Genomic DNA, 23,279 nt, shown 5'->3' with positions numbered 1-23,279 from the left:
GACTCAGATTGTAGACCTTGCAGATCTGTGGTGATTAAGAGATATTAATACAGAACTTTTTCTTTATTAGTTTTGTAGGAAACTGTGAGATTGATTTGGAGATCAAGCGATATTTTTGTAGAGCTGGTGTGCAAAGTATACAGGTAAGGTTTTTAAAGTTTCATAGTCTTCCAAAATTCCCTATGCTGTATTCAAAAATAAAATTGTGAAGTTTTTATTAACTGAGAATTTCTTTGAAGTTTAAGTTTTTTATTTGTAGGTTATTCTTGAGAGAAACCTGAAGTCAAATGCTCAGAAGTCACTAAGACGATCATGTGTCCTCCTTCTTGAGTCAGTAAATGGCCTGTGGAATTGTCTTCTGTGACATGTTTTGGTTTCCCATTTGAATTTAGATTCATGGTACAATGCGGGTGATCCTGGAACCGTTGATTGGAGACATGCCCTTAGTGGGAGCCTTGTCTATCTTCTTCCTTAGGAAACCAGTAAGTCGATGCTGATTTCATTTTCATTGGCAAGACTCTGTAAAGCAGAGAAATAGTCTGTCCTTCACTCTCTTTTCCCTTTTCTGACATATGAATTCTGTGTTCATACCTCTTTAAAATGCTCTTAATGGAGGGCTTCATCTCTTAATAGACAGCTTTTTTCCTGTTATAAAATAGTGTTTGTTACAGAAAATTCGAAAATAGACTTTTTATGTAGTATTTATTTATTTATTTATTTATTTATTTATTTATTTATTTATTTATTTTTAAAGGTTTCTTTAGTTTTGGGAGGCGGGAACCGAGGACCCAAAGCAGGCTCTGCACTGAGCCTGGAGCCTGGTTGGGATTTTCTCTCTCCCCCTCTGCCCCTCCCTGCTCGTGTTCTCTCTCTCTCTCAAGATAAATAAATTAATTTGAAAAAAGACTCCCTCTTCCCCTCCCTTTGACTTCTAAGGCTCCTCCCCCTCACCTGGGTGGTCCTTACCTATAAGGCTCCTCCTTACCTGGGTTCCTGCAGCCTCTGACTGGCTTCCTGTCTTGGCCCTGTCTTCCGTAGACTTCACCACTGGGGTATCTTCCCAGGGTGCAGGCTGACCCACTAGGGAGCATCTCTCCCTCACAGTCCTCATGGTAGAGGTGGGGTCTCTCTCCAGCCTCCTTTGCTGGCACTGCCCCTGGTGAGCATCCCAGTTTCCAGCCTCAGGGCAGAATCATAATCCAAATAGTCCCAACCCCGTTATCTCTCACTGCCTCCTGTTGTCTTTTCCTTCTCCCAGAACACTGTCTTCATCCCTGTGTGTGCTTTCCAGAGACAAAGGTGGTCAGCTTTCCCTGTGTTCCTTTGATGCCGGGCTGCCCTGTGAATTCTGGCACATTTCTTGTTAACTCTTTCAAAGCCATAGCCCCATCTGTCTCCATACAGTTCAGTAAATGTCTGATGGGTGCATTGATCTGTTTCTCAAATATCTTTCCATGATATGCCACTTTTGTTACCTTTGTGAGTCCTTTCTGGAGGTACCATTAACATCATGTATAGTTTAAAACAGAAACGTTAATTTTTATAATTTGATTTAAATAACTTAATGCAAATTATTGTTGTTGGGTTTTTAAAATACGGGTTTATTTAGACTACAAGTGGTATTTTTTCTGTATGTAAAAACACAAGAGTTAAGTGTCTTTAAGTTGCTGCTAAAATTGCTGTTCTGGGGCGCCTGGGTGGTGCAGTCGGTTAAGCGGCCGGCTTCAGCCAGGTCACGATCTCACGGTCCGTGAGTTTGAGCCCCGCGTCAGGCTCTGGGCTGATGGCTCAGAGCCTGGAGCCTGTTTCCAATTCTGTGTCTCCCTCTCTCTCTGCCCCTCCCCCGTTCATGCTCTGTCTCTCTCTGTCCCAAAAATAAATAAACGTTGATAAAATTGCTGTTCTGATTTGCTTTTTATCGCTTAAATAATGGGCTTATTTTTAATGTATTTTAACTACACAAAACGCAGTGAAATTAAAAAGGCATTAAGGAATCTCTTAAAATTCAATTTCTTAAAATTTTAAGAAATGAAGAGCTCTATAAAAGATTTACAATTCATGGGGCTTTTTCTACATACCAGTTATTTAAAAGCCTTTATGTTTAAGAAACGTTCTTCATTAATGAATATAAAAAAACTAATCTTTAGCAGATGGCAAAGTATTTTTAATTTACAGGAAATTTTTAACAATTAAAAGAAAGACCTTTTTTCAGTTCAGAAAACAATGAAATCCAAATCTTTAAATCTCCCTCAAAACTTAGCAATACTCTTCCTTAGGTTGGATCTTTCATAGGGTTATTAACTTTAAAAATAACGTTGTAATATAACTTCCAAACAAAATCTTAGTGTCAGAAATGGAGGAGTCTGTGAAAAGTTCAGAATCATTCATTTCCTTATATGGCAAGTAAAGTCTCCAAACATATGCTTTGGAGAGAAGGGATTTTTTTTTTTTTTTTCAGTTATTTTCAACTGGAAAATATGAGTACAGAACTCACTGCTAGCTGCCAAGTAACTCCTGGTCACCCCAAGGAAAAACACAGCTAGAAAGATTGGGGGGGATTGGCTAAGCAGATGATATAAAAGTATAATGCCAGAGACTCTTATGAAACCTTTGCACATTTTTGTTCTTGTTGATTTGTTTAGTTTTGTTGGTGTGCTACTTGCTTAAAAAAAAGAACTAAAAGTTTCTAAAGTGACCAACTTTTTTGGAGCACAGTGAGGGTGGTGTGGTTAAGTGACAGACTTGGGTGTCCTCCGGCCTGGTCTTCCACACCTGGTCTTCCTCTTCTGACCGTGTGCTTTGCATGGTTTGTTTCACCTCTGTAAGCCCAGGTTTCCCCATCTGTAATGTGGAGATGAAACGTCAGTGGGTGTGTCCCCATCTGTAACATGGGAACTACTGCCTCACAAGATTAAATGCCAGAAGGTGCCTGGTGCATAGGAAGTCCTCAGATTTTTACGAAATCAAATATTTTCCTACATACAGGTTTAGCATTCGGGTGGGTCTTAACAGCGGAAGTCAAGGTTTGGTAAACACAATAACTTAAGTGAAGGTTCTGGTAAGGGCTGGAACAAGCCAGTGTCTCCCCCTGACACGTGTCCTGGGAGCTGGCCACTCACACTAACACGACTGTTGTTGTAATTTCCTCAGGCACACGCGCATAGGGTCCCTTTGGTATCCTCAGTTCTTTCTTTCCCTGGGGTACAGATTAGCCTAGAGTAAATCTAGGAGATGATCTGGGAGGTGCTGAGAATGCGTTTATCCTAAGAGGGTCCTCCCAGCTAGCAGACAGCATACATACTTCCTGAGTCTTTGAACCACAGATTGTATTTCTCCATCTGTAAAAATGGAAATAACATCTTCCTTTTACAGTGATTGTGAGAAGAACTTGAGTCCTGTTAGCTACAACTCCAGCAACTGAGATCCCTTAATCAAAGGAGGGGAAAAAAGGAAAGCCTTCATTTAAGTGAAATTAGTGTGTATTTGTCTCTCTCAAAACCTACTGGAATGCGGAGCTTGAAAGCCTTTGTGACTCTCATCCGTGCCTGTTAGGCCTTTGCTCCATGCTCTCTCCCCTCTGAGACCACCTTCCTCGGGTCCTCCCGTCCACAGGCCAGAAACAAGGCTGCCAGTACACTCAAGAGGCAGTGCTCCCCTTCCTGGCTCCCCTTCCCTGTTCCGTCTGGGTCAGATACAGACCCCTGGCCCAGCTGGGAGGAGGAACGTTGCAGTGTATGAATCAGGCTCCTGGAAGCCAATTCCTGCCCTGTGTGGAAAGGAAGGGCTGGCCAGACATGCCCACTAGAGTCCACCGGACAGGAGAGGGTCCCAGACTTAGAGCACACATCGAGTCACTTGGGAGCTTTGAGGGTATTTGTCCTGGCGGGTGTTCTCCGAGTGTCTTCTTGGATCTCTGCTTCGATACCTTTCGTTGTTTTGGATAGTCTAGCCCTACCCCCAGTAGTTGGGATGAGGGAGCTCCCCATTGCCCTCATCTGTCCTGAGTCTTGGGGCTGGCCCTCTTTCAAGTGATCTCGCCTTCTCATGCGTGTCTTTGCTGGATCTTATGCAGGAGTGAGTGCGCACACCTACCTCCAGCAGTACAGGGTCTAATGGTCAGGGCCTGGGATGGTGTCCTGTGCTCCTCAAGACACAGCGTGTGTTTTCTTCTCGCCCCCCAGCTGCGGTGAGCCTTCAGCTGTGTGTCCCTCCTCCCAGTGGCTTGTCTTCCTTACAGTGGAAGGTGGTGTTTGTGTCTCCTGAAGCAGCTGCTTCCTCCCTGGCCTCACCGCTGCAAGAGACGCTTTCCCCAGTCTCTGCAGCACACAGGCACTGCTCTGCCCACAGTGGGTTGCAGATGCCCCGTGTCTGGATTTACTCTGGCTCACCTGAACTGGCCTTTAACAGTCAGGATCTAGCTGGAACCTCTCAGTTGCACTGTGGTACCTCAGCCACTCTCGGAGTCTCCCAAAAGGAAGGGCTGGTGGCCCTGTCACCTCTGCTGTCTGGCACATTCAACAGTGATGCTCTTTGCAGTTTTCGACATCCTGAAAAGAGCATCACCTCGGGGAATCTGGAAGTCCCAGGAGTAACAAAATAAGGAGAACATTCTTGACTTGACCATCAGTGAAAAACGACTGACTGAAAAACTCTGGAGAGGGGCGGGAGGCACCAGTCTGGATTTTATCAGGCTTCCCAGGTGATTCGTGGTCTGTACTGTACAACTTAGTGCACCTAGAACACTGGCAATAGTAAGTGTGAAATCAGTTGACTGTGTGTTTTACTGCATCCGTCAGACCATGCATTTCTAGAAAAGCAGAGAGGAGAGAGGCATGTCTGTGGTTTTCATGACATGAGCAGATTGGTTTGTGTCGTTCCAGTGGAACTGGAACCACGTTACTGATCCCGTTTCTCCCAGAAGAGTGACAGCAGCCCAGGAGAGTGACTGGGAAATCTGTCCTACTGGCTCTTGAATTTCTCCCAGAGAGCTTAGTTGGCCCAGGGCAGGGGCTGGGCGGGGCGGGGCGGGGGGGCTATGACCTGGCTCCCGGCCCTCTCGTGGCCGCCCTCTCAGCCCTCCCACTCACACGTGCGTTCGCGCTCACACTTGTTCTCACACACACGTTCTCACACATGCTCATTCTGACACACACTCACATTCTCACACGTGCCTTCGCACTCACACTTGTTCACATGTACACGTCCTCACACACTCGTTCTCTCACACGCTCGTTACCTTGCACTCGTTCTCACATACACGCACACTCGTTCTCATGTACACTTCTCCCCACATGCTCATTCTTACACATGGTCTCAAACGTGTGTTCACACTCACTTGTTCTCATGTATGTTCATTCTCACATGTGTTTGTTCTCACATCCTCACATTCGCATTCACACATACACTTGGTCTCATGTACACTCATTTTCACACTCATTCTCATGCTCATTCTTACATGTTCTCAAACATGCTTACTCTTTCTCACACTTGCTCTTATACACACATTCTCACACATGCATTCACACTCACTTGTTCTTGTGTACATTCATTCTCACACATGTGCTCGTTCTCATGCTTGTTCTTACACACGCATTCTCACGTGTTCACACTCTCACATGAGAGAGTTCTCTCACATATGTACATTCATTCTCATGCTCTTGTTCTCTCACACTCATTCTTACACATACACATATTCTCCTATGCTCTCATGTTCGCACATACACTTGTTCTCACACAGACGTTAATTCTCTTACACACTTATTCTCTGGTACATTCATTTAAAAAAATTCTTTTTAATGTTTTTTCTTTTTTTTTTAGAGAGACAGAGTGCAAGCAGAGGAGGGGCAGAGAGAGAGAGAGAGAGAGAGAGACAGAGAGACAGAGAGACAGAGAGAGACACAGAATCTGAAACAGGCTTCAGGCTCTGAGCTGTCAGCACAGATCCCGACGCAGGGCTCGAACTCACCGCGAGATCATGACCTGAGCTGAAGTCAGACGCTTAACTGACTCAGCCGCCCAGGCGCCCCTCTGATAACACTCATTTTTACACATCGCTCACAAGTCACGTGCTCATTTTCTCACACACAAGTTCTCCCTCCCCTCTCTTATTTCTTCCCCCTCTGTGGCTCTGGGCTCTTCCTGTCCCTATCTCCCCTGTGTTCAAGGATATGACAGCCCGTCCTTCAGGCCCTTGAAAGGGCCCCTTTCTGGGGGCTTGTCTCTTGCATTCACATCCCTTCTCAAACCCAGCTGAATCCTGCCCTTCGTGAATCCTGTTCCTGCCTCCCTGGTGTTTTGTTTCTCTGAGCTTGAGTAACATTTAAATGCATCTCATGGTTTTTTGGTTTTTTTTTAACGTTTTATTTATTTTTGAGACAGGGAGAGACAGAGCATGAACAGGGGAGGGTCAGAGAGAGGGTGACACAGAATCTGAAACAGGCTCCAGGCTCTGAGCTGGCAGCACAGAGCCCGATGCGGGGCTCGAACTCACGGACCGTAAGATCATGACCTGAGCCGAAGTCGGCCGCTTAACCGACTAAGCCACCCAGGCGCCCCCATCTCATCGTTTTGACAGGCATCATGAGACTAAGCCGTCTGTCACCTGATGTTTTATAATCTCTGGTTTTTTAAAAAATATTTTTTAATGTTTATTTGTTTTTGAGAGAGAGACAGAGCATGAGCGGGGGAGGGGCAGAGAGAGAGAGGGAGACACAGAAACCCAAGCAGGCTCCAAGCTGTCAACACAGGGCCCAGTGTGGGACTCGAACCCACAAACTGCGAGATCATGACCTGAACGGAAGTCTGATGTCAACTGACTGTGCCACCCAGGCGCCTCTATAATCTCTAGTTTTAATGTCGCTTCCAGGGGACCCATTAATCTTTGGATGTTTCCCAAGCTTTCTGATTGAACAACATGCCCCAGGCTCATTAGTCTGGAATCAGCTGTTTCTTCAGAATCCCTTGGAAAATGTGTTTAGAGGTCATGATCAGGGCGCTGGCCACTGCCCATTGCCCCACTGCCATTTGCTTCTGCACCTGTTCTTTTGGTGGGGGATGGGCACCCAGTATGAGGGGATGGGTGGGGGAGGCGCCAGCATGAGTTTATATTGGTAGTTGCAATAAATTTGTATTTCATTTCTCTTACTCTGAAAAATAGTTTTTCAGTACTTCTTAAATTTTTTTAAGTTTTGGTCTGTCTGAAACAAACTTTTGACTCTTCTGGTTCATACTTGTTTATAACTATCCACTTCTCAAAGGGATTTGAGAAGTTTTATTGCTGCAGCTATATGGGTAATTGAGATCATGCCATTCCTTATAGTATTTCTTCCACAAATATAAAGCACAAGTCAGTGTTTCTAATCAAGCTTTTTTTTTAACCTGTCTATATCCACTAAACAGAATCTTTTTTTTTTTTTTTTAATTTTAACGCTTGTTTATTTTTCAGACAGAGACAGAGCATGAATGGAGGAGGGTCAGAAAGAGAGGGAGACACAGAATCCGAAACAGGCTCCAGGCTCCAAGAGGTCAGCACAGAGCCTGACGCGGGGCTCGAACTCACGGACCGTGAGATCATGACCTGAGCCAAAGTCGGACACTTAACCGACTGAGCCACCCAGGCGCCCCCAGAATCTTTTTTTTTTAAATGTTTTTATTTTACTTTTGAGAGAGAGAAAGCATGAGAGGGAGAGGGGCAGAGAGAGAGAGGGGGCGACACAGAATCCAAAGCAGGCTCCAGGCTCTGAGCTGTCAGCACAGAGCCCGACGTGGGGCTCGAACCCACAAACTGTGAGATCATGACCTGAGCTGAAGTCAGAAGCTTAACTGAACTACCAGGCGCCCCTGAATGGAATCTTATCTTAGCCAACTATGTAAGAATTATTCTAAGTAAATACCCAAATACCCACTAGAAAAATGAGCAAAATAAGATACAAGTAATGAATGGATAGAACGTGTTCCGCTAATATCAGGAAAATGCAAATTGAAACAGTGATAAAGTACCATTTTTTTAACTACCAGGTGTACTGACTTTTACTGTCGGTTTTTGATGAGGGTAAAAAGAAAGAACATTTTATACATTTTGGGTGGGAATTTAAATCAGTACAGCATTTTTTTCTTTAGGGCAACTGGGTAGCATCTGTCAACAAAAAATGAACATATGGGGGCACCTGGCTGGCTCAGTCAGTGGGGTGTGCGACTCTTGATTTGGGGGATGTGAGTTCAAGCCCCACATTGGCTATGGAGATTATTTTTAAAAAATAAAAATCTTTGGGGCACCTGGGTGGCTCAGTTAAGCATCTGATTCTTAATTTCAGTTTAGGTCATGATCTCACGACTCGTGGGATTGAGCCCCACATCGGGCTCTGCGCTAACAACACAGATCCTGCTTGGGATTCTCTCTCTCTCTCTGCCCTTACCCTGCTCGTGCTCCCTCTCTTTCTCAAAATAAACTTAAAAATTTTTTTAAATAAAGGAATTTAAAGTAAAATAAAATTTAAATTAAAAAAAAATTTTTTTTAACATTTATTTATTTTTGAGACAGAGAGAGACAGAGCATGAACGGGGGAGGGGCAGAGAGCGAGGGAGACACAGAATCGGAAGCAGGCTCCAGGCTCTGAGCCATCAGCCCAGAGCCTGACGCGGGGCTTGAGCTCACGGACCGTGAGATCGTGACCTGAGCCAAAGTCGGACGCTCAACCGACTGAGCCATCCAGGCGCCCCAAAAATTAAAATTTTTTTAAAAATGAGTGTATATCTTTGACCAAAACTTTCACGTTTTACATGCTAGTCTACATATGCTATAAGAACACGTATGTAAGATTTTCACTGAATCATAACTTATAATAAAAAAGAAATTATAAATACTCTAAGTGCTCATCAATAGGAAAGTTATATAAATTATTATTCGATTTTACTGGAGGAAACTGATATTATCTAAAAGCAAAACAAAAAAAGAGATGGTTCTCCAGGTACCAATAAAGGACAGTGGCTTTGATTTTTCCCAAGCGAAAAGCAAGGTAAGGTATAGGACAGTATTACGTACTATCTCATTTTGTTTATAAAGACACCTGTATGATTTGATAATTGGAAATAATCTGGATACTTAATATTTTTGCCCTTTCTTTTTTAAAACAGCTGATAGAAATTAATTGGACAGGACTGACTAATCTTCTCGATATCCCTGGATTAAAGTAAGTATGATGTCATGACCTATGGTTAGCTTGTTTATGATATAATGTGCAGTTCTAGTGTGTCATGGGAATAACACAGAACGGGTAAGGCCTGTGTCTAAGGCAGACTCTGAGCCTTTTCACAAGCTCTCACATGTGACTCAGGTGAAGAGACTCAGATTCCTGAGACCTGCGTCTGAGGCATGGGGACCAAGTGAGTGAAAGGGGAGTGGGTGAGAGTGTTAGACTGGGTCCCTCACCCTTCATTTTACTTTTTACTCATCATGAGGCATCTTTCCAGCTTTGCTGGGTTTGGTTTTTTTATTTTTTTACTTTTTTTTTTTTTTTTTTTTAAGTAGTCTCCATGTCCAAAGTGGAGCTTGAACTCATGACCCTGAGATTAAGAGTCACATGCTCTACCAACTGAGCCAGCCAGGTGCCCCAAGTCCCCAAGTGTTGGTGTTTTAGAACAGTAGCAGCCTTTTAATAACTTGTAAGTTAATTTTTAAATTTGGTTTTTATTATTTTCCCAGAAAAATAAAGGAAACTTCAAAAATGAGTATATATTATAAAACTAGCCTTCTGGGTTGTTTTCAGGCTGTGCTGCTGCCTTCCGTTCCTCCAGCATCCCCTCCCGGAAGGCAGGTGTAGGCACTGGCCTGGGAACATGTAGTATCACCCAGGAGTCTGGGTGTGAGAGCTGAGAAACCTGGAGTTTCTGCCTTGTGTCCCTGGGAGTCCTTCGTTATTCTGTAGCAGTCTCACATTTAAAACATGAGGGAATTTGGGGCACCTGGGTGGCTCAGTTGGTTAAGCATCCAACTTCAGCTCAGGTCATGATCTCACAGTTCATGGGTTCGAACCCCACATCTGGCTCTGCGCTGACAGCTCAGAGCCTGGAACCCACTTCAGATTCTGTGTCTCCCTCTCTCTCTGCCCCTCCCCCACTCATGCTCTGTCTCTCTCTGTCTCAGAAATAAACATTAAAAAAAATTTTTATAAACATGAGGGAATTTGCCTAAAACAAGCTTATGAAACTGTGAAGGGCACATTCCTGCTGTGAGGGAAATGAAGGCTTCCTCATTGGGTCACAGCCATCTGTCTTATCTAATTGAAGGCAACTGTTTGTGGCAAACCTGTTAGTTGTTGCCAAGCAGAAGGTTCTAGAATCCTGCCTTTGCTATTTACTTTTGTATTTTAGGGTTGCACTATATCACTTATTGGTTACAGTTACATATGTTCCTGGTAGATAACGTTTTAATGTTTTTTTTTCTAAAATAACTCAGAAATTAAAAATTTTTTTCTATTCCTGTGTGTTTGTTTATGCCCCTAAAATGGTAATTGGAAAGAACTTTATTTTGTTTCACTATCAGGGAAAAGTTGGGACTTTAATAAAGTGAGGCATAGTGGGGCACCTGGGTGGCTCAGTCGGTTGAGTCTGACATCGGCTCAGGTCATGATCTCGCGGCTTATGAGTTCGAGCCCTGCGTCGGGCTCTATCCTGACAGCTCGGAACCTGGAGCTGCTTTGGATTCTGTGTCTCCCTCTCTCTCTGCCCCCTCCCTTGCTTGTGCTCTGTCTCTGTCTCTCTGCTCTCTCTCAAAAATAAGTAAACATTAAAAAAAAATAATAATAAAGTGAGTCCTAATAATAAAAATCTTTTTTAGGTACTGTGGTTTTATGGATCTAGAAAATACTGTTACTTTAAAAGATCTTTGCAAAGAACAGACAACTTTAAGAGTTCTTGAAGTATTCATTAGGATTCTTGTTTGCAAGCAGCAAAGCCAACTCAAGTGGTCTTAAATAAAAAAGTAAATAAATGAGTAGGGGGCGCCTGGCTGGCTGTCAGAGAAACATGTGACTGTGGATCTTGGGGTTGTGAGTTCGAGCCCCACATGGGTGTAGAGATTGCTTAAATAAACAAACCTTAAAAAATAAAGCAAATGAGTAAATAAATACTGTTTTTTAAGACAACTTGTTCGTGTATCCAACCAGTAAGTATTGAGTGCCTGCCATGAGCCAGCCACTGTTGTTAGTGCTGGAGTGTAGCTATGAACAGAACAGCTACACTCCTGTCGTGGAGCTCCACTTCCAGTGGCTCATTCCCAGCCCCTGTCGCTGGGCAGGCTGGAGCATTGTGTGGATGAAGTCAGGCAGGTTTTGGTGTCCAGATGATGCCCTAAGTGCTCTCTGTCCCAATCTTGACTCTGCTGTTCTCTGCATGGGTTTGTTATCAGGCAGGCTCTTGCTATGAAGTCGCAGCTCCTCTGTTCTTCATGCTTAGCAACTTCAGTCTAAAAAGAACCTTCCGCTGGTTCCAGCACGAGTTCCAGGGCTGATTTCTGTTTGTCCACCCATCCTTGGACAGATCCTGTGATTCTGATGACCAGCTCTTCTGCCTGCTCCCAAAGGAGGAAGAGAGGACCAGGGTGAGGGGCTGGGGGCAAGCAATGGAAGAACCTGCCCCAGACCTCTCATCCAGGCAGACAGATGCTAGGCAGCCAGCACAACAACAGATCACTGTTGCCATTTAGTGTGGAAAATGTGTTCTCCTTTGTATATCATGGGAGGGCTGAAATAAACACAGCCTTGTGCAAAGCAGCTACCCTGTAAATAGCATCGTATTAGTTGCCTTACAGGGTGAGCCAGAGGGCGTGTTTTGCCTTGGCAAGCCTGCAGCTGGGGGAAGTCAGTCCCAAATCATTTATTTAAAAGAGAGATACGGGCGCACCTGACTGGCTCAGTCAGTAGAGCATGATTCTTGATCTTGGGGTTGTGAGTTCAAGCCCCATGTTGGGTGTAGAGCCTACTAAAAAATAAGAGGTGCCTGGATGGCTCAGTTGGTTGAGCATCTGACTTCAGCTCAGGCCATGGTCTCATGGTTTGTGAGTTCAAGCCCCGTATCACGCTCTGTGCTAACAGCTCAGAGCCTGGAGCCTGCTTAGGGTTCTGTGTCTTCCTCTCTCTCTGCCCCTCCCCTGCTGGTGCGTGGTGTCTGTCTGTCTGTCTGTCTCTCCCTCTCTCTCTCTCTCTCTCTCTCTCTCAAAAATAAACATTAAAAAAATACTTAATAAAAAATAAAAAGGGAGATCTATATCACACACATGTCTGTATACATTGAGATACATATATACATATACTCCCTTTTATTTAATGATTTTTTTTTTTTTTTGTCAGAGAGCATGCGTGGGGGAGAGGGGCAGAGGGAGAGTGAATCCTGCGTAGGCTGCACGCTCAGCGTAGAGCCTGACATGGGTCCCGATCCCACAACCCTGGGATCATGACCAGAGCCAAAATCAAGAGTTGGACATTCAAAATGATTGAACCACCCAGGCACTCCTAATTAATGACTTTATATGTAGATAGGTTCTCTTTATATAGTAACAGCTTTAACTATTTTATGTATAGAATTTTATGCATGAGACACACAAAATACATACTTATACTTAGTATTTAGAGAAATACGTTTATCATTAAAAATATATACTCATGTATATTAGAAATATAGAGGGAAATATGGGGCGCCTGGGTGGCGCAGTCAGTTAAGCGTCCGACTTCAGCCAGGTCACGATCTCGCGCTCCGTGAGTTTGAGCCCCGCGTCAGGTTCTGGGCTGATGGCTCAGAGCCTGGAGCCTGTTTCTGATTCTGTGTCTCCCTCTCTCTCTGCCCCTCCCCCGTTCATGCTCTGTCTCTCTCTGTCCCAAAAAATAAATAAACGTTGAAAAAAAAATTAAAAAAAAAAAAAAAGAAATATAGAGGGAAATACCATTCAGAAACAAAGCCATGGGACACGAGCGTCCAACTCTTGATTTTGGCTCAGGTCATATCCCAGAATCGTGGTATTGAGCCCCACATCAGGCACCGTGCTGGGCATGGAGCCTACTTAAGATTCTCTCTCTCCCTCCCTTTGCCCCTCTCTTCCTTTCACATGCTCTCTCTTAAAAAAAAAAAAAAAAAGCTATGGTATAAAAGGAATATATAAAAACATCTTTTTAAGTAAAATTGTGTATTCATGTATAATATATATAACTTATACATACTTCTGTAAAATTTATATAATATACAACATTCTGTATTTGTATTTTGTATTTATATAATATTTTGTATTTTATGTTATAAAAGTAAATAGTAACTTTGAACCTAATATAATGAAATCTCGCCTTGAGCATTATAAAATGAACCTCTACATGCTGTATTCGTTGATTATGAAAACGAAAGGTATCATAAGATAATAATGCTTGAATTGCTGCGCTTTAGCTTAAAGTTTGACTATCCCCACATGTTCCAACGAAGAGCCCTACAGGGATCCTAAGGAATGAGAATTAGGATAGAAACAAAAGTGAGGTAAAGAGGCAGCAGTTCCAAAGGACAAAGAGGACTGGACACGATAGGAAGCCATTCCAGTGTGACAAGATCGTGACAGCAGCCGGGACAAGCTGAGGGGCAGCCGGGAGCAGCATTGCAGCTCGGGAAATTCTGGAGGAGCCTGGACATGTGCACAGGGGGATAGAAAGGAGAGCAGGGGTGAGGCACCGGGGTGGGCCTTCTGCTGCTTTCCTGGGTGCTGGGCCGGAGTCTGCACAGCTGGGCGGGTGGTGAGGCGGTCAGCCTGTCACCATAGCAGCTAGGGGATTCTTGAAAGCAAGTCGTCATCGAAGGGCTCTCTGCTTCAGCAGATTTTTTTCAGCAGAAACAAAACCAGTATTTTGGAGGGGGTGGGGGATGCCCGGAGTAAGAAGTGCTCCGGCATCCAAGCCCCGAGGAGCGCCTCACACCGCTGCGTAGCAAACACGTATCCGGTGTCTGCCGCCTGAAACCCTCTGAGTCTCTGTGGCGTGTTAACGTCTGATTAGCCGACCTTTTCAGAGAGTTGTTGTCCGCGTTGTCTGTGGGGTTGTGGGTTTTCAGTCCTTTTTGCATCATGAATGGAAACGTTCTAAGTAAGGTAAGCCCTGTGCCTCGTCGTTGTATTGGGATGCCCAGCTTGCAGTGAACATTCGGTTTTTATTACTCACTGAACAACAGTGACTTCCACTCTGTCCCAGTGGCTATTTTTATATGTACGGTTACTTTACACATTTATGTTAGTAATTGTAACATCTGAAAAGTCTTGGTAAGAAGTAAAACTCTCTTAAAAACTTTTCAGTTCTGGTTAAAGGCGTTCTTCCATAGCAATGAAACTTCATTTACATGCGCTTTCAAAAATGTTGTCACATACATACTGCTTAATTCTCAAATTTATCCCAAAGAGTAGGCAAAAATATATCAAAAGTACATTGGTTTCTTTATCCTCCACTGCTTTTATACATATTACTGAGTTCTCTGGGCAGTAGTTAATTCAAAATCATTACAGTGGTGAGTACCCAAATACAGTGTGAAGAGAATAAACTGTAAATTCTTCTACTTCATTGGGACCTATGGACATATAATGAGAGAGAAATTTAATGTTAGAAACATGGAATGAGTAGATGGATGTTTGTTATGGTATTCTCTGCACTTTTGTGGATGTTTGAAATATTTTATGCTAAAAAAAAATTTAATGTATCTTAGTATTAGGTCAATGATAAAGTTACATAGAATGTATGAAACATTTAGAATATTATGAAATGTAGCCAGAATATATTACCTTGTGTTTTCAGCTCTACTCAACTATATATCTCAACTACACATGCGTGCACACACACACACACACACACGCGTGTGTGTGTGTGTGTGCGTGTTTGTGTACATACACATATACATCCCACATAATGGTCACCATAGCCATATCACAGCTACTGCCTTAAAATGCTTGTTTTAAATACTGTTTTGGAGAAATTCGACAACTCCAACCCTGTAAATGGGATATTAGATCATGTTTGTGCTTACCTTTGCTATTAAAGGCAAGACCTACTATTGATGTGCCTGATAGTTGGTTTGTTCTTTTTTATTGCCCTCCTAATAGTGGTCTGTCAGATACCATCATTCTGGATATAATATCAAACTATCTGGTGCTTCCCAATCGGATCACTGTTCCTCTTGTCAGTGAAATTCAAATAGCACAGTTGCGGTTTCCTATACCAAAGGTAAGTATGCCTGCGCCCCTGTTAGCACTTAGGTGTAGATATGGGACGGCCTATCGCGTATTTGGGTGTTGTAACTTGCTGTGGTTCTCTTAGCAGTGACCTTGCCACATGGATCTGGATGTGATAGTTTGGCCTGTCACAGTTCTTGAGGGATTGGCTAAGGTACATCACAGAAACTTCAGGGCAATTCTTAATCCTCAGCCGTGAACATCCAAGGTGCTTATAGGGATTTAATCCTGCAAATGCTATTCTGCAAGTCCTAAAGGACAGCTGTGACAACTTAGTTGTCATCTCAGAAAGCATATACTATTTGTAATAACAGAATCTAAGAGCTTAGTACGTGATGGGAACTTTGTGTAATGACTGGTACACGTTTTCTCTCAGAGATGAGAATATGGTCATCCCGAGTCCTCGAATAAGTTAACGTGGCAGAAGCAGTGCTGCTGTTACCAACTGCCCTGGATGAAATGGGAAGGCAGGCCTCGGTCTCAGAGCACAGCCCTCGGGCTTAATAGCAGCTTTGGTCTTGGGGTGTATTACTTGGCATGTGTGGACCTCGTTTCTTCATCTATAAATTGGGGATGGTGCCTAGCACAGAGTTAGGTCACAGATATTGGAGTCACCTTCATTTGAGTAGACTAAGCAGCCTCATCCCACGACTGAGAACTTGCCGGTCAAGGACCTAGAATTCCCTCTAATGGTCAGACACGTGCTTGGAGTGGATAGGCCCTCACAGGTTAGTGAGAACTGTTAATCTTAAAGATAAAACCCCCAGTTATTTTACCAGCAAAAATGGGTTTCTTGGGGCGCCTGGGTGGCGCAGTCGGTTAAGCGTCCGACTTCAGCCAGGTCACGATCTCGCGGTCCGGGAGTTCGAGCCCCGCGTCAGGCTCTGGGCCGATGGCTCAGAGCCTGGAGCCTGTTTCCCATTCTGTGTCTCCCTCTCTCTCTGCCCCTCCCCCGTTCATGCTCTGTCTCTCTCTGTCCCAAAAATAAATAAAACGTTGAAAAAAAAAAATGGGTTTCTTCAGGAACGGCAGAGAATTGCCGTCTGGGACAATTAAGCTGTGGCAAAACCACAGGTGATTCTGCAGAACAGAGGAGAGGAGGCTCTTTCACAGAGGAAAGGGGGAGCCGGGAGGGGGAGCCGGGAGGGGTGAACTGGGAGCCCGAAGTGTGGTGGCTGCTCGTGAGCTGAGCTGTCGCCAGGGGAGGAGGAGACCTTCCTTCCTCCTGCCGGGCTGGCAAAATAGTATCACGTGGAAGGTGCATCTCTTCCCGTCGGGTCTGCAGTGGACAGTGGAGTGGTGGTGCCTGAGCCCTCCCAGTGCTGGCCTCCCGACCCCATTCTAAAGGTTTCCTTTAATTAATTTTCACAGAGCTTTTCCTGCTTGCTCCTTACCCCCATCCGTATAGTCTGTCTGTACTCCTGTCTGTAATGAGTGTGATACTGATGCACACAGGACAGCTGATTTTTTTTTTTTAATGTTTACTTATTTTTGAGAGAGAGAGACCCAGAACATGAGCAGGGGAGGGGCAGAGAGAGAGGGAGACACAATCTGAAGCAGGCTCCAGGCTCTGAGCTGTCAGCACAGAGCCCGATGCAGGGCTCGAACCCATGAACTGTGAGATCGTGACCTGAACCAAAGTCAGACACTTGACTGAGCCGCCCAGGCGCCCCAAGTTGATTTTACTCAACAGAAGGTGTGGAATTGGTCCTCTTTCAGTGGAGGTGTTGTGTTCAGTGTTCTTCCTGAAGTAGAAGGAGACAGCCTTTCCCTGATGTTTGTTACGTTTTTGTAGTTAAGCTGGATCTCTGTAACAGTGCACAAATCCTCAAACACCTATAAGCTTTCTTATATTTTTTAAAAGTACCAACACCCCAGCTAATTGGTGCCCAAACTAGTTATAACATGGGCATTCAGGTTTAATGGAACACTACATATGAGAAATGTCATTTTTCTTTAATTTACGATTTTCATCTCTGAAAATGCAAGAATTCTTTTCCATGTAGAAATCCTCATGCTCCTTTGCGTCTTACACGTTTTATTCTCTGAGCACGGTGAGTACTGAAGCCGTGCCCAAAGCCAGCCTTCCTTAACCTTGGGTTTAAAAGTCAGCACTACTTAAACATGTTGCCAGATTATCTAAACTTTACACACATGAAAATGTAAACAGAAAATTCTCTAAGTTTTTAAAAGTGTATTTATCTGTAAAAATGCATGTCTTCCTAGCTGATGGGGTCAGGAATATTGCCCAGTGATTTTAAAAGCGTTTGTTTAAGGGGCGCCTGGGTGGCTCAGTCAGTTAAGCATCCGACTTTGGCTCAGGTCATGATCTCATGGTTCATGGGTTCAAACCCCATGTTGAGCTCTGTGCTGACAGCTCGAAGCCTGGAGCCTGCTTCGGATTCTGTGTCTCCCTCTCTCTCTGCCCCTCCCCTGCTCGTTCTCTCTGTCTCTCTCTCAAAAATAAATAAACATTCAAAAAATTCTACAAAAAAAAAAAAAAAAGGTTGTTTAAAGAGAGGAGAATGCTGCTCCGTGTTAACTTTACCACCATTGTTTGCCTTGAAAGAAGTGTGAATGGATATTTTTTATTTTACCTATTAAACAACATTTTAGGAAAAGAAAACTGTTTAAAGTCTATGAGTAAATGTGTATTTCAAAGTTTCAGTTTCTTCTCTATAAACTACATTTAATGACATACAGCTGACCCTTGAACAGCATGGGTGTGGGCACCGACCCCTGTGCAGAAAGTCGGCATGATTTCTGACTCCCCCAGAACTGCACCAACAGCCTGCTGTTGACCAGATACCATACTGATAACATGAGCATGTAACACGTATTTTATATGTTCTATGTATTTTATTCTGTTTTCTTATAATGAAGTAAGCTAGAGAAAAGAAAATGTTACTAAGAAAATTATAAGGAAAAGAAAATACATTCATAGCATTTTACTGTATTTAGTGAAAAAAATCCTGGGTGCCTCGTGGCTCAGTTGGTTAAGCATCTGATTTTGGCTGAGGTCATGATCTCACAGTCTGTGAGTTCCAGTCCCGCTTTGGGTGAGCTCGAGCCCCTCTTTTCTCTCTCTCCCTCTTCCCCTCCCTCTCTCCTTCTCTCCCTCCCTTTCTCTCTGCCCCTTGCTCACTTGCACCCTCTTTCTCTCTCAAGAAAAAAAAAATGCACATTTGAGTGGATCTGCATAGTTCAAACCTATGTGGTTCCAAGGCCGACTGTATTTCATAGGATTGTTCTAAAACTGGAAGTAACCATCGCATATGAAGGGCTTAGTATCATGTCTGAGACATCCTCTGTTGGTTACCAATTACTGTAGCACCGAACCATAGGGCTGTGTTGGTGACCCGTAAGGCTCTGTGACTCGGGCTCCTCAGGCTCCTGGAGCACAGTGTCACCGTGGGGCCACCGACTCCCACCTCGTTCTCCCTGGTCTGGTCTCCTGACTGAAAATAGTACCACTCCAGTGCCGTCATCTGGTGCTGCTTTGGTTTTTCCTCAGCGCTGCCACCTGCGTGCTCCACGTTTACTTTCTGCTTTGCCGCACGACAATAGGGTCTTTGTTTCGTTCCCTTCCGTCCTGTTTTTAGGACGGTGAGTGTGCACAGCGTTGTTCCCTGTCACGTGAACCAGTGAACAGTCCACGGGTTCTCCTTTTCTCTCAGGGTGTCCTAAGGATACATTTTATCGAAGCTCAGGACCTTCAGGGGAAAGATACTTACCTTAAGGGACTCGTCAAGGGAAAGTCGGACCCCTATGGGATTATTCGAGTCGGCAACCAGATCTTCCAAAGCAAAGTCATCAAAGAGAACCTCAGTCCGAAGTGGAACGAGGTATACGAGGTAAGATGTGCCCAGTGGTGTCGCCTGGCTTCTCCAAATTCTGAGTCCGCTCCTGTTAACACAGGAGTGTGGTTGGTGTAGAGGGTAATTTAAATCCTTTTTGCTTTAATTTCCCATCTTTAAAAAGCATTGCCCCTTTCCGTCCCTTCCTCACAATATTATTGTCATGCCAACACATAAACGACACATAAATTTTAAACCTTGATGACATTAAACCATCGCAGTACGTAATTGGCAGAATATTTTTCATGGGAAAAATGTTTTATGTGGTTAACATATGTAAACATACAAATACGAGATCAGTTATGTATCATTTTGTAAATTCTCATTTAATACATCTGGACATCTCTACATGTTAGTAAATACAGATGGACTCGATTTGTGATTGCCATTCACTTCTTTACCCAAAAGAGATCTTGACTATTCATTCCAGCATTAGAACTGCTGTTGTAACAATGTCATAGGAATATATTTTTCTTCACTTGACCAAGTTTTCTCCAAAGAAGCTCGTCAAGGTGTTATTGCTGCGTCATGAAGTACAATTTGAGTAAAGGAGTGATACATTTTTGCAGAATTGTTCTTCAGAACAGTTGTGTGGCTTATACGTCACCAGCTTCCCATCCTTCCGGTCCAGGCTGTTGCCAGATGGCTTAATCTCTGAGTGGTGGTACGTGGGTCACTAGTAGTTATCCCAAGAACAGGACTTGAACACAGCCACTTCAGGGCTAGTAAGGTGTGCTAACCTGTTCTGTTTGTGGGTGCTGTCTTGTGACCTCCTTCCTGAGCGGTGGAATTTGACTCGGTGAGACTAATCCCAGGTAACTGGAAACACAGTAGACTGTGTGGGCAGATGTTTCAAAATGATCTCCCACGGAGAAGCGTATGTGGTTTGACAATGAGAAAATGTAAGTGCTTAACCACTTAATAAGAGAAAACTAGTACGGTGCTCTTTACCATAATCCTCATATTCAGCAGGTGCCGACGTTAGTAAAAATGTAAGATAACTACCACTCGTTATTTTTTCAGGCTTTAGTCTATGAACATCCCGGACAGGAATTAGAGATTGAGCTCTTTGATGAAGACCCGGACAAGGATGACTTCTTAGGAAGGTAAACCCTGAGGCGAGGAGAACACTCTTCCCAGTAGTCACACTTAAAACTACCGCAGCTTTGAAAAATAGGTGTATGTGTATGTAACGTGTATTGTTAAGTGGCTCTTAGATACAACATTTGTTTCACTTTAGACTTCTCGAGGTATGTTTTATTTCTCTCACATTTAAGTATAAGAAGGAAAATTCTAGATCTACGACCATCACAGCAACCACTAGCTGTGTGTAGCTATTTAAATTAGTCGATTAAAACTAAACAAAATTTGAAATTTGCTTCAGTGGTTGTACTCGGCCCCATTTAAGTGCTCATAAGCCACATCAGAGCGTGGCCCCAAAGGACAGTGCAGCTCTCCGCCTTTCACGCCGCACAGGCAGCTCCCCTCTAGGGTGTAGAAATGAGGTTTTAAACGTTTTCAGTTTGTCGAGTTTTTTAGGGAACAGGGGGGATAGTAATTTACATTGTGCCTACACATTGGAAAAATAAATACTGATTTGTATACTTAAATTGAACAACCAGTACAGCTGAAGAAATGAGCTTTTAGAAAAATACATCTAAACCTAATCTTTATTATTTAGCTGAATTTCTTGTGGCCAACAAGATACGGGTATAGATGACATTGGACAGGCTTAGCCTCATCAAGAATGACCTGTGTATTCTGTGACTTCAGAATTCATTCCTGAGCTGGTTTAACAAGGGGCGACTGAAATATTGTAAGCAGGGCAGTAAACAGATCAATTTTGCATTTTAGTAGAGCCACCGTGTGGCTTAGAGTGGCGGGGACTGAGACTGGGGACTACGGTGATCGACCAGGAAAGAGCTGTGAGGGTCTGACCTGGGGTAGGGGCAGGAGGAGGGGTAGCTACGAGCGAAAATAGGAGCGGACTTCTCCCACCCTCGTCATCTCTGGCTTCCGGGGGGAGTGCCACAATTTTTCGTAGAGTAGGGTGTTTAGGGGAAGAAGGGGCTCTGGAAGATGACTGAGCCAGAGGCCTCTGTGGGGCTCCAGATACTTGATGGTCCAGAGCCGAGGAGTGAGGATGGGAAGGCTGTAGAGACGGACGGCAGCACCAAAGGAGAGCTTGTCGGACAGGAAGGCTGACTATTTCCACACATTTTTGGCGTTTTCATATTCTGTAAATAGCTACATTATAGGGAAGACCACATTTTTTACAACTGTCATCCTGGCTTGGCCAGACTGAGGGTCCTGACCTCCCAGAGACTCACCCCCCGCTTGTCCCTTACTCTTCCCTTCATAGTTTTGAGATAAACCTGAGGAAGCTTCCGAACGAAGTCTGTCTGTTGATAAACTCTAGCATTTTGATGCATGTCCGTGTAATTTTTCCTAGACAGATGTTTAAGGTTATTTCAGTGTTAAGAAGTATGTTTCTATATTCTAAAGTTGTTGTGTTATTATTTCCATAGTCTTATGATTGATCTTATTGAAGTTGAAAAGGAGCGCCTTTTAGATGAAGTAAGTTTTCTCTGAGTTCTTGTTCCATTTCACGGCCTGTGACAGACCTGCTGCCCGTCCCCACTGTGTTCCGAGAACCGAACGGTCACTTCACAAACACTGAGAACTTAGGCCCTTCAGTGTTAGCAAAGTGAAAAGAAAGAAGTTTGACAGCCCAGTCAGATGGTATGTATTGAGAGCCCAGCATATGTTAGAAATTCACGAGTACAAGCACGACACTCTGGGAGTCAGGGCAGAGGCCTGTGAGAAGCTTCCTAAAAGTGGGCTTTCGAGGCGCTGGAGGTATAACAGCTAGGACTGTGCGGTCGAGGAGAAATTGTCACGTGAGCGCCGCCTACAAACGCAGTGGGAACTCACAAGCAGGCACTGCTTTCAAGCAGGACATTGCCATCAGAATAAAAAGCGTTAAAAGCGAGGAAAATTTTGAGATGGCTGCTAAAAGAAGAGTGTGGTTGGGACAAGCAGGACATAAGGAAGCAAACAAATGTTGAGATCCACCGTTCCAAAGTAACACATTCTCCTTCCTGTGCGCTTGTGGCAGCCCCTGAACGCCGAGTATTTGGGGACTAGCTTTGATTAATTGCTTTGTGATTTTTAAGCTGAAGCAGCTGAATACTCTTTTATTGAGAAGTATATAGTGGTGAATGAAAGCAAACGTGAATTTCTTTGATATTGAAATTCAGTGTTTGGTATCCATGTTGTATTATCTCTTGGCCCATGAATTCTATTCAGGTCCATACATAGAAGCCCTATGGTGCTGGACAGGACTGGAGCACGTTGGAATCCTTGTGTGTCCATTAGGGATGAAAACAGTGTTTACTCCACCATGGTTTCGTTAGGGTTCAGCAAGGTAGTGTTAGTGAAGCCTTCAGCACCCTCCCTGGCCAGGCTCCAGCGGCTGCTCTCTGGGGTCGTCAGCTCATTAGAGATCGGGCAGGACTCCGTCCTGCAGCAGTAATCAGAAACAGTCAGTGCCTCCCAGGGAGCGGCTCGTAACACTTGTGGAAACTGCTTGACTGGAAAGTCTGACTCAGGAGAGCTGTTGTGAACGTTCACATTCTCTCCTCAGTGGTTCACCCTGGACGAGGTCCCAAGAGGAAAGCTGCACTTGAAACTGGAGTGGCTCACGTTGATGCCAAATGCTTCAAACCTCGATAAGGTGCCGTGATGGAGTGTTTCCCCTGACAGCTGAGATTAGAATCTCTAGACTGCATGGCTACTTGGCTTACAAAAATTACAGCAGTGATTTTGATTATTGTGCTCTAAGTCACTACAGTTGCATCAGGGGTAAATTAAAGGTACCGGAATGTTTTGAAAGAAGGATTTATAGGTCCTTCCCACCTGCTTTACGAGATCTTCACGTTTTGTGCTTGATATACTTTGGGGGTTTGGCGAGCCGCAGATCACCTGTGCTTTATTTAATTGATTTGTGTAGGGTTTTTTTTTAATTTTTTTATGTTTCTGAGACAGACACAGAGCATGAGTGGGGGAGGGGCAGAGAGAGAGGGAGACACAGAATCTGAAACAGGCTTCAGGCTCTGAGCTGTCGGCACAGAGCCCGACGCGGGGCTCGAACTCACAAGCCGTGAGATCATGACCTGAGC

The 23,279-nt window shown here is 44.1% G+C and overlaps 1 protein-coding gene across 4 annotated transcripts in view; it reads left to right on the top strand.

Annotated features, from left to right (window-relative positions):
* Nucleotides 1-23,279, top strand: part of ESYT2 (extended synaptotagmin 2) — an 84,076-nt gene that overhangs the window by 36,355 nt on the left and 24,442 nt on the right. For all 4 annotated transcript variants that reach the window (XM_040464466.1, XM_040464467.1, XM_040464468.1 and 1 more), the window contains exons 5-12: nt 71-143; nt 393-482; nt 9,133-9,188; nt 15,113-15,233; nt 18,919-19,095; nt 20,122-20,204; nt 21,627-21,675; nt 22,745-22,834. In XM_040464466.1, the coding sequence (XP_040320400.1) occupies nt 71-143; nt 393-482; nt 9,133-9,188; nt 15,113-15,233; nt 18,919-19,095; nt 20,122-20,204; nt 21,627-21,675; nt 22,745-22,834 (739 nt within the window). The remainder of the gene's footprint in view (nt 1-70; nt 144-392; nt 483-9,132; nt 9,189-15,112; nt 15,234-18,918; nt 19,096-20,121; nt 20,205-21,626; nt 21,676-22,744; nt 22,835-23,279) is intronic.

This window comes from Herpailurus yagouaroundi, unplaced genomic scaffold (genome assembly GCF_014898765.1).
Source record: "Herpailurus yagouaroundi ecotype Mexico unplaced genomic scaffold, PumYag 483, whole genome shotgun sequence".
Classification (NCBI taxonomy): domain Eukaryota; kingdom Metazoa; phylum Chordata; class Mammalia; order Carnivora; family Felidae; genus Herpailurus; species Herpailurus yagouaroundi.
This window is presented reverse-complemented; position numbering and strand designations above follow the sequence as displayed.